A 12,007-nucleotide genomic window follows, 5' to 3' on the forward strand; every position below is an offset into this window, starting at 1 on the left:
CTGATGGTCTAAGAAAAGAAATTAAAGAAATACATAGCTTCCTGAAATCACCTGTGCTGTTAACAAAGAGGAAAATACCTCCCCCTCGCTAGCCTCATTATTATCATAATTCTAGATACAAATCATGAAGCAACACAAGAGAAGACATTTTTAGCCAGTTCTTAGGAGGACTGTCCTGTCTGTGAGACCCCTTAGCTGTGGAGCAGTCTCCTATGTGAGAAGGTGATGACAGGTCTTCAGCTGGACATAGCTGTACACAAGCTGCAGACAGGACCGAGCATTTGTCTTCTGGAGGGAATGAGCAGGGTGGAACAGAACAAAGCCCCACATGTGGCTTTCCTACCTCCAGTGACTGTGAATTGTTTGACCTCTTGCTATAACAGCACTAAATGGAGTTCAGTTTCACTACCTTCCTTTCCTCAAAACCTTGAAGACAATTTTAACTGCAGGTAAAATTAGCAGTTCCTGTTATAATATCTGAATTGCTGTAGATGAGGAAGATCTCAGTTCACTTTTACAGACTTTAAAGAACATTTCCTCAGGGATCTATTGAAAAGACAAATGCACTATTTAGCTAGTAGGGCAAGAGGGAAGTGATTTGTGGAGTACTATGTAGGAAGTACATGAACAGAAATCAGGAACAATGACACTAAAATAAAAAAAAATATATAAAATCGAATAAATAAAAAGGCTGGCCTAGCGGTCCACTGAAATTGGTAGAAGGTCAAAGACCTCCTCCACACCTATGCCCAAAACAAAAACAGTACTTGCAGCAAGCACCTTTTAGTTACTGCTATTCTGAATTTGTAAGTGGTTGCAAAAAGATACGTCTGACAATGTAAATGCCCCCATAAGCTTTTTTTATAGCTGGGAGAAATAGGCACTTGTAGGCATAAATCACTTTCTAAAATACATTTCTAAGACAGGTAAGACAAATCGGACCATAAAAGCACCTATTTCTCTTTGACTGTATGAAGTCATCTAAGTGAGTAATTCAGACACAAGTGCCTACCTTACAGGTGTCTATCTGTACGTGAGATGAATCTCATCCTGAGTTTTTTGAAACCACAACTCATCCATGAAGTGCTTCCAGATAAGTAGGTAATTTATTCATATTTTTTAAAAAATCATTTTTGTATACTTATTACAGATTCTAGATATGTATTATGATTATAATTATTTCATAGCAAATGCTAAATCACTGTTTAGGTTCACTGAAGTCCACATGATGGGACGACAGTAACAAGGCCATTGCTTTGGATATATCTGTCTGTGCACGTAATTTTTATTTGTGTGATTTCTCTATTATGCTTGGCTATTGTCATCACCCGTTTTTTTTATTTAATGGAAAAATTCAGAATGCACCAGCTAAGGAACAGTGAAATGAAAATGTTTCATTAGAAGTCCTTAGTTGATTGTCTTCCTTATATCACTTTTCTGACGTCATTTAACTCCAAACATGAAATTTGATTTTTTACCTGTTTTGCCAGTGTTGCGAATGAAAGTATCTTCCAAAGTTTCCTTTTCCCATCCATGGAATTTAAGCTTCTTTAGATTCACATTTACTTGTGTAAGATCTTCATCTATATTAATAGGAGATTGTTTGGCACCATTACAGGCTGAATATTTCTTTCCCCAGTTCTTTTGGTTCAAGGTTCCTAGAAATCAAAACATTTGGGATAAATACATTTAAAACCTAATCTGACATCCACATATTTTTTAATGTGGGAAAGTTAAAACACAGTTTGCAATCTGTGATCACAGCACCTGTCCTTCTTTTAGGCTTATCTGTAGCAATACTTTGCACACCTACCACTGCATCCTACCTTCAACAGTTAAGTCACTTTTTGACCATTTTAGACACTATGCAGACATGTTTATGAATCTCTAGGGAAAGCCAAAACCAACAAAAAACTACTCACACACAATATACAGATATAATAAATAAAACAGGGGTGGCGGGAAAGCTTTCAGGTTAAAGAAATTGGGAATTACTGCAAAATTATCCTTTCCAAATAACACTTTTAATCATATGCACGTCACTAACATTTCTTCTGCCCAATGAAGTCAGACATCCAATAAGATTTTGAAATAAATAAAAGCAGGACGATCTTTTAAAAATCCTTACACAGAGGGAAGAAGGTTAAGTGATTCTAGTCTGAAAAAGGAAAAAGGTTAGTGGTGCTCTGGCTGGAGAGCCTGGCTTTGCCCATGGAGGGCCATGCACACACACTCCAGCCATTGTCCTTCGCAGCTGCTGGGCGAGCCTGGCCAGGAGGTTCTGTGCTGCAGCAGGACACGTCCAAGGCACAAGGGCTGCGCGACTTTTCACTATGGCCAGTTCAGACACAGACAACATGGACACAGACGGCACGTGCCTCTCCAAAGACTTGATTATCTTCCATAAGAAACGCTCAAGTACTCTACAGATCACTGTGAGGGGTTAGCAGCTGCTCCGAGAATCTTTTTTTTATATAACATAGTAATATATATAATACAATATTTTGTGTATGTTTACAAGTTTACATATAAACATTTTTTTCTGACAGAGAATTCTGCTAACACTTCAAAGGACTAATTAAAACCAAGAGATAACTGCACAGACTTAAGAAAATATAATTGCTTCAGTTAGCTTCCCACTTACTAGTAGTTAAGAGCTAATATTAGTGCTTCCGATGCACACATCTGAATTTTATTAGACATGCTGAAATGAGCCAGTGCTCATTTACAGGCTGCTGCGCTACATCCAAGTCTGTCGGGAGAAGATTTGCTATATCGTACCCCAGGCAAGGACAGCCTTCATGTTGCACTCAGAAAACTCAGAGTGGGGAGGAGATGCAGCCAGTCCCGTAACCATGACAATAGGCAGTAATACAAGATGCTCATCTGGACAGCCAGCTGCCTAGAAACAAACCTGAGCTAAATTATTCAACAAGTATCAAGTCAAGCAAGTTACCAATATCAACTTGCCGCATCAGAATTACTGCAGGTCAGATGGGATGTAAACTCATTTACCTCTTGCAAACAGCAACAGAAGAAGCTGTTAGGCACAATGCCGAGCAAACCAAAACGAGCATACGTCACAGGGTTATGAATCTGAATATCCCGCAGGTGGGGATTACAGCTCTGTGCTGAGCAAACAGCGGTCCCCTTGGGAATGGCACATGGGGTAAGCTTCCAGCTGCTCCTCAAGTCACACTTGCCCTGGACGTTAGCTGTCAGTTAGTTATAGTTTATCACCTGGGCAAAGAATGCAATGTCCTGATTTCTAATGTGCTTTTCAGAAGAAAAGTGTGGCTAATATTTCACCTTCTCTCTCAAAAGCTTCCCTTAAGAAATTCTGAGCCCAAGTCAACCAAAACTTGGAGATGATCATAACAAATATTGAAGGCTTTTAAAATCAAGCAAGACAATTTTATTTAAATATAGATTAGAATAAACTTTTAAACAGAAAAGGCTCCAAGCAAGGTCAGATAGGACAGAAATAACAATTCTCAGCTTGCCCTGTGCATCCTTGCAGACAGGCCCTTGTTTTCAGGTCTGCTTTCGGCCAGCTTGGTGATTTTCCAAGCTGCAGCAAGCTTTTTAGAGCCCTCCCTGGCTCTTTGAAAGCCTCTGCCAGTTTGGGCCATTTTGGCTGCCCATGGTCATCCCTCAGAGTCAGACTGTGCTCCCTGCTCTGTGCTCTGTTTCTTTTGCTCCTTCCCTTTGCCACTGCCCAAGGCCTCCCCAGGCTCCTTCTGTTGCCCCAGGACAGTAGAAATCTTTTTCTTTCTACTGACATACCCACTCCCCTTGTTCACCTGCAGTCTCTCCTTCATCACACCATCACAAATCTTTTCCCAACATGCATTTCCATTATTCTACTCTTCCTACCACTAACATCTGAACTGACTGAAAACTACTTTTTTTCTCTCCCACCAGTGTACTCTTGGGTATTTTCTTTCATGTTTCTTTTGAAAAATGTCATTATCCCATTTTGCATCTTCCCTTTAAATTCCTACTATCACGTTCAATAAAAACAAATACATTAAAATAAGAGAAAACGTTAATCTCCTTCCAACTTCCATAGTTACATATTTTGTGGTTTTATTATGTAGAATGTAAATTCTTTGACTTGGTAGTCATTATCTGTGCCTCAGTGTATAATATAACAAATTTCTAGCATGAAGCTAATGATAACAATAGTAATCTTAGCTCATCCCAGAAGATGGTGTTGTGCCAACACTAATCTGTCACAACATCCTGAGCCAGGGCACGCGGAGTTACGTAGGATGCTGGTATGGCGATGTTGTGGCCCAACAAAGGAATTTTCTTCTTTCAGTTTGGATGTGAAACTTTTTGTTAAGTATTGCCAAAAAGAAATGAGGGAAATGAGAAGGTGAGATGAAGAACATTATTTCCTGTTCGCCAGAAAGGCCTCAAACCCACGATATGAGCTTGCTAGAAAGATCTGATAATGTTCTGCCTTTTTTTCTGTGTAGAAACAAAGGCAATTCAGCCAAGCAAGTGATTATAATAAAAATATTCTCCTTTCATGAAGAACTTCATTGTTTACACCTTGTTGAAATCTTACAGCATCTATGAATCGTTATGCCCCAAAGGAAGTTTTAGAACAGTGATTCCCATGCAATTACATATTGCCACACACTCACCAATAGTCATAAGAAGCTGCTCTATCTATATTATGTATGCAAATACTGTTTCATCTACTCTCTCGTCAACACAAAGAAAAATATCTATCCTATCTGTAGGAATGCTAGCTTGAAATCATCCAAGGATAAATGAAAAGTATTTCATGGTTGTGGAGGACAAGAGGTAAGACTTCCAGCTACGACAGATTAACTGAATGCTCCAAGTCAATGCTCCTACTGGCAAATTTGAATAGGTATTTGACAACTTGTAATCAGTTTTCTTCTTTGTGGTCCAGCAGCTGCTGTAGTTGAAAAAGTTCCATAAGCAAAGGACACCATTGCTATTACTGTTTACAGCTGCAGAAGTACCAGTGATTTCAGCACTGAGAAACACAGGCAATGTGGAAGCTCTCTTTCTAAGGTAAAAATGACACCGAGCTCAGTAACTAGGAATACGATCTGTGTACATTTTGAAAGTCAAGAGAAAAATCACACTGGCGTAACTACTGAGAAGTTGTAGCATTGATCAAGAGCTATGGAATGAAACGTACAGGAAAGCAATGGCATGCTCCGGTCTGGGGCAGGAACATTGGGAATTTCAGAAGGAACTGGAGTTCAGTCGTGATGATCCACATTATATTTGAGCAGCAAAATACATGTTTATGCATAAATTCTGCATATATTAGAGTAGATAATGGTTGTGTCCACATTAGCAAGTAGTGCAGAGTAATAGGAGTGGATTTACAGAGTGAAGCAGTTGGGGCTGAGGACCAGATGTCTACACCATATGTCTTTCAGAAGTTTTTATCTCAGCCTAGCTCTGTCCGGTCCTGTGGGCTGAATGTTCATCGGCTGCTGAAGTGCATTAGGTATGTTCCTGCAGCATATCTCCTGTTGCATATCAGTTGAGATGAATCCACATCACGGACCATGAGACAACTCTACCCTGTGAACCAAAGCTTGGCAAGTGGGGTGCAGCCAGGAGCTTTGCTTCAGAAGTCCACTCCCCATCTGAACTAAAGTGTTAATGTAAATGCATCCAGTGTAGGCAGCAGGTGGTGAAACTGCTGCAGTTTACATGACTTGCAAAAAACCAAAGTAAAATTGAAGAAACCATGTGTTTTTAAACAACAGCAGATTGTTTTACTGTAGGTGTTATGATGGAAATCATAAATCAAAGCTGTGCCAGCCATTTTGAAAAATACTGTTGAAACTGAGCTTTGAAAATGAATTCCCCCAAACTGTGCTTTGGAAATCTGAGGAGAACAAAAATGTGCACAACATATCTTGAAGAGTGCACAGAGGAAGCAATGTTTGTCAAAGCTGTCAGCTCTGAAAAAGTAACTGACAAGCCACAATGAATGAAAATGAGCCTGAAAGAAAGCAGATTACAAGTTAATGGAAGACCGCCTATATCATACCTTTTACTACTCTTGCCCAAGGCAGGAAGTCCAAAGAAAACCTTCCTACCCTTTCTTTCTAGGAAACGTTCACACCTAACTCTGTTCCTTATCCTTAATTCCAATGATTCCACCCCTGCAATCAAGAGCCCAATTCTTTTGGCCTCCACTTACACCCACTGCTGTCTTTAGACGATCTGGCCCACAAGGTGTTACTGCGCTTCTGTCTTTTGTAAAAATACTGAAAAAAAAAGCATCTGTCAGACAGCTCTCTGTGTGTCAGTATCCCATGCAAGCGGAAAGAGTGAGAAGGGCTGAAGACAAGCTGTGAAACTGAGTGGGCTGGGGTCCTCCCAGCAACTCCCCCGGAGAGGGGTTTCTCAGCGTGCTCACACACTACGACGTGCGAGTCTGCTGGGCTGCAAACCTTCATTATGAGTACTGCTGTTTACTACCATGTAGCTGTACTGGCTGAAGGTAATAAACAATTTATGGAAAACGGAAGATACCGTTTTCAATCAATGGAAAATATACATAAAGGACTTAAAACGTAAATCTCCAGTTCAATGAATGGGATTCTGAATATGTGAAATAAATGCTCGGCATTTCTTCTTCACACTGAATATGTACATGTTTCTGAAGAAACAGGATCTTAAAAATAACATTTTGGGCTTTATGGGATTAATCACAATGTCAGAAAATTGCATTAGTGAGGAGATATGTTTACTTGGAAAATTCTACTTCCCAGCACTTCACTTTAGTAAGTATTGGTTTGACATCACAGAGTTTGCATTCTCAGCTCTCACTAGTATCATGTGTCTCAGGAGCAGGCATACTTCTAGCATGTGCCCCCTCAGGAACTACAAGAATCTCTAGCTTTAAAGACAGTTACAGAAAAAGAAATGCTTTAAATATTGGCGAAGCCACAGTTCCTTTGCAGGCCCAAGCTTTGAAGCACAGGAAGGTTAACATCATCACTGTAGATACCTACCGCTAGATAGAAATAGGGACAACAATATAAGACCATGAAAGTTTTAGACTCTAACCAGTTGCAGAGTATAAACACTGCTTCTCAAACTGGCAATAATGGGTAGTACAGAAATAATCACAGGTCTGATTCAGGTTTTCCATTGCTCCTACCTCATTTATTATTTCATGATTTAAACTGATGTGAACCCTCAGTTTCATGTTATAGATGAAAGACAGCAGAAAAGAGAGACAGATTCTTTACCTCTAGTTCATTTCTTCCTTTCCATTTTTCATTAGCTTTTGCTTTCACAACGATATCATTACTTTTATAAATATAGATTGGATGCATACTGGAGATGAAGGGTATCTCCTCTGTGTGGACTGTTAATAATGGATTTGCCTTATCAAAAATGTTACTGACTTACCACTTTGAAGTGTTAAGCAATTTTAAGGGTTTTTTTTTAGAGCAAACACATTTCATCTAAGATACGAGAAATCAGAAATAAGGCCATGAAAAGATGCGAGTACTTATAGTGGGACAAAGTTTAAATTTAGATGCCTGATCCATACCGCACTGAACACCAAACTATAGAGCTATTATTTTTTTACTTCTTTATTTCTGATTCACTGTGTAGATAGTGCATCCAAACTGGATGACCAGAAGAGATGGAGATCAGCAAACCTCAGGATGCTTCATACCCTTAATAGCTACGGCATTTAGTGTATTACCAAAAGTTGCACAATGCGGTCTCTAACCCTCCAAGGCAGAAGAATGATTTCAATTCACGTTCCGGATGAGTGCACTACCGGCTCAAGGAGAGAAGTACTGTCAAGACTTACCTTGTGAATGTTACCATAGCGCATACTACAAAGGCCATGACATAACACATTGCATTCTAGGGAAACATTTTGGTCATCAATAAAATGAAGGGTTTAAGTTTTACATATTACTGATTAGAAGATGAAATTTCTGCTTCAGCTTGATCTTCATTGTAAGGATTTTTGGGTTCTGTGTTTTTCCCCTCCAAAAGCCCCAATTACTCCCACAGCCTACTCATGACCAGTATCATAAAGTTTATAAAAATTCTTCAGATTTACAAAGCCCAGATTTTAACAGGTGAAATTAATTATCAGGACAGAGTCACAACTACAGAGAATGAGTTTTGGCTTCCAGGTTTAGGCTTAGCCAATTACGGTGCCCACCTCAGCAACTTAATTACTTGTGGGTTTTCCAAGACTGGATTGCTTGCCAATGTCTATGTCAAGTGTTCGAAAATGAAATTATATTGGTTATGTTAAAAACAGTCATCTCAGAGAATGGATGGTCACTCCAAAAAACTTCAATAGCATTTAAACCCTTGGAGTTCAACACCAATAAGGTAACCTGCTTCTAAATGAGGAGGAGCCAAATTTATTTATTGCATGGATTTTTTAGGCATGCATACAGTGACAGAGAAATGAATGCAATACATTTTCTCACTGTAGGGTGTAGTATTTCAAACAAAGCAAACAGAATAAGCAAAACATTCTAGTTGCTTTGTAACTAGATGTATTCAGGCAAGCCAAGATATCTAAAGTATTATTTTGTTTAGTGCCTTATTTGTCATTTTTTCTAAGTATCAGCATACTTACATTTTATTCTTTGTATCATGTGTACGTGCACACAAGAAAGACAGTATGTACTGTATAAACAGACAAATATGGACTTTTCCTAAGGAGACTACCCTAAAAGACGGCACAGCACTAATCTGTCTTCAGATGAACTCTGGTATATAAATCTCTGTTCCTCACCTAAGGACCTCATAAGGACCATTTACTCCTTATTAAAAACTAAGAAGATGAGACAGGAAAATTTTGATGAAACGTTTTGTTATGTTTAGATTATCAGATATTTCTTTCATCTTTTGTTTATTTATTTGAACATAAACTTTATGCTTCCTTCACATCTACAGTCACTGAGACATTGCTCAATAAAATAACCAAAAAGCAAATAACAAGAGAAAAATGTTTTGTTTTTTCACTTTATCCCCAAAGAAAAAAAAAATCAGACAGAATAAACTACAGTTTTTGAGATACAACAGAAAACTGTAATCAGTATTATTAATCCAGTGGCTGGATGGTGATTTTGCTTCCTGGGAGTCAGTCTGATGATTCATAGTCAGACCAAGTGAATGGCTGAGCAAAATGTGTAGGAGGATAAATGCCGATGGGCAGCTTGCTTTCAATACAGCAACTGTTTGCTGTTCCTCTTCTCCCTCTTTCATTCCCTGAAATATTTGGCCATTGCAGGCTAGTTAGAAAATAGATAACCAAACACTTCTATGCCAGAGAAATACAGATTATTGCTGATGCTCCATTTGCAGTGCAGTTAACGTGCAGCTATTTAGACTAGGAGAAGGATTATAGGAGTAACTCAGTCAACCTTTTAAGATACGTCTTTTCTATTATTCTCATCCCACTGCTCCTGAATTTGCATGTAAGTGCTGCTAGAGAATCATGTAGCAATATATAATGAAAACCTGCCACATAATTTTTTATAATTAATGTAGTGTTTAGATCTAAGCTATGTTTTTCAAATAAGTATTAAGGCAGGCAATTAGGTACAGTGCCAAATGGGAAAATGTCCTGTACAAAAGAAACACATTCTTCTTGCTAACTTTATTTCATTTTTGACAATATGTGAGCCCCTAACTGGAAGCCCTGAATACTTCTAAACCTTGCTCCGAGGAATTCAGGTTGTAGCAATCACTTACTTTACCTTTAGTAATACTTAGGATCACAAAACTGAATACAACATTGTTGACTGACAAAAGTAATTCCAAGATCACAAATAACTGGAGCTGAAAACAGAACTGGAATACATCGAGCTGACTCACTTTTAGGCTAAGAAATAGGCAATGTCTTTTGGCCAGCGCTGAGGAACATGGCCTATGACTCACTTCATATACCCTACAGTTGCACTTTTTTTTATGCTGGGTATCATAGAATTAGCTGTCAATTTTGTGTCATGGCAATGTTAAAGGCTTGTTTGGTCTTCCACAAGAAGAGCACTCCTCACCTGGTTTTTAGCTGTTTGTCACACTGCTAGCAAGGAAGGCCAGATCAAACGGGGTGATTGCAGGCTTTGTCCTCTAAAGCCACTCAAGTTGCAAAATAGAATCAATGGCTTTCCAACATGGTACAGCCCTATCATGGTACTTCCTGGAAGTAAAGGTGACTCCCCATCGCCCAGCTACTGCACAGAGATCAAGGGGATGTATATTGTCTTTCTGTTGATGAACATGGGCATAAATGAAGCTTATAGAGGTGTCTCACTCTGCCCCATATCATGCAAGTACCATTCTATTAGAAATGTAATGGCTGCATATGACAAAAATTGTGTAGGCTCAAAGCTTGCACCAATTTTAAACAGAAAAAAAAAAAGCACTTTAAAAGACCACAAGCTGGAGCAAAGAAAGAAGAAGCAATAATCTACTTCAAGTGCAGCATTCAGCATGTATGGTAAGTGATAGCTGGTGTAGTCCCAGGAGATAAGCACAATGAAACCCATCTTCAACAGCAAGAAACCTCATTTTTACTGGAGTACAGATCACCATCTAAGTCTAATGAATTGCATTGTGACAGTCTTTGCTTTTCACTCCTTATTGCTACAAGGTAGGCTCTGCTGTATTTTGGATGTCATCTTGGGTGGCAGAACCAGGCACTCCGCACCGAAAAAAAATGCAACGATGACTGTTAAAAAAGAGCATGTAATTTCTCCCTTTTCAGCTTCTCAACAGATCAACAGATCTAACAATATTGGCTTTCACTGAGAAAATCACTATGGCTTCCTTTTCTCTCCCTTTGTGATATAACCTCCCTCCTTCCCCCCTCCACTTGCCCCCCTTTTCCTCTTTCCTTCTTCCTTCCTTTCCTTCCTTTCTTCCTTGCTTTCCTCCCTTTCCTCCTTCCCTCCTGGAGCATTAAATGTTAATGACAGTCTGTTTAGTTCCATGAAGTCCTGTGCTGGTATATACCACAGGGTCACTTTTCCTGCTAGCAAACACATACATTACTATGTTGCTATCACCTAGGAAAACAACTCCTGCCAGTACTAGCCTATCTACAAGAAAAATACATTTCATAAAGGCCACAGTCGTAAGTTCTGATCCAAAGCCCGCTGAAGTATGTAAATCACAAGTAGGTTCTCTGGGCTTTGGATCAGATTGGCTGTGCATCCATAAAAAATTGCTACTAAACAACACTAACGAAACCATGGATGCAAAATTCCCACAAACAGCCATGAAAAAGTTTGGCATTTACCCTTGAATAGCAAAAAGGCATTTATTTCAACTGTAAAGAATAACATAAAGATACTGAAAGGCAAGGACTAGACAGAAATAAACAAAACCAAGACAAATATAGGGATAAATACTGGATTGCATCACTGGCCTGTCAGTCCCAGCAACTGCCAGCAGATAAATTACCCTAATGTCCAAAAGGACATAGAAGCAATTCTGGGGTTTTTGCTCCCCAGGTTCTCATTTTTACAGTGCTTCAATTTTTATAAAATGAAGCTCATACATATCTCCAGAGGGACATAATACCATAGGAAAGTGGGATTTCTTTTCAGCACCTTTTAGCAGGATTTGGTATCACACTTCTATGGGAATTTAAATACATATTATGTTTGCATAATAGTGAAGATAAGAGGAGGTGATGGGCAGGGATTTGCTATACAGTATCATATTGAGCCATATGGATTTCTTACACAGAGCCATAGCTGTATGTGTGCTTATCTACACAATTTCTTAATCATATTTTATTTTTTACTTTAGAAAGCCAATTCTAGTTCACAAAATGGCTCTTCAGCAAGGACTTTGACTGCAATAGAAAAAAACCATTTAATTCTCTTTCCCTTCCCTCCACAAAATAAAATACTTCAAAAAATACTAAAATCCAAACCACTCCTAACATTCTACAAACCTTCCTGCACAAATGATATTACTTTATTTGGTCTTAGTA

The 12,007-nt window shown here is 38.9% G+C and overlaps 1 protein-coding gene across 5 annotated transcripts in view; it reads right to left on the reverse strand.

Moving 5' to 3' along the window:
- Window positions 1-12,007, reverse strand: part of PTPRZ1 (protein tyrosine phosphatase receptor type Z1) — a 144,804-nt gene that overhangs the window by 68,216 nt on the left and 64,581 nt on the right. For all 5 annotated transcript variants that reach the window (XM_037389957.1, XM_037389959.1, XM_037389958.1 and 2 more), the window contains exon 3: window positions 1,479-1,658. In XM_037389957.1, coding sequence (XP_037245854.1) covers window positions 1,479-1,658 — 180 coding nt within the window. The remainder of the gene's footprint in view (window positions 1-1,478; window positions 1,659-12,007) is intronic.

This window comes from Falco rusticolus, chromosome 5 (genome assembly GCF_015220075.1).
Source record: "Falco rusticolus isolate bFalRus1 chromosome 5, bFalRus1.pri, whole genome shotgun sequence".
Lineage (NCBI taxonomy): Eukaryota > Metazoa > Chordata > Aves > Falconiformes > Falconidae > Falco > Falco rusticolus.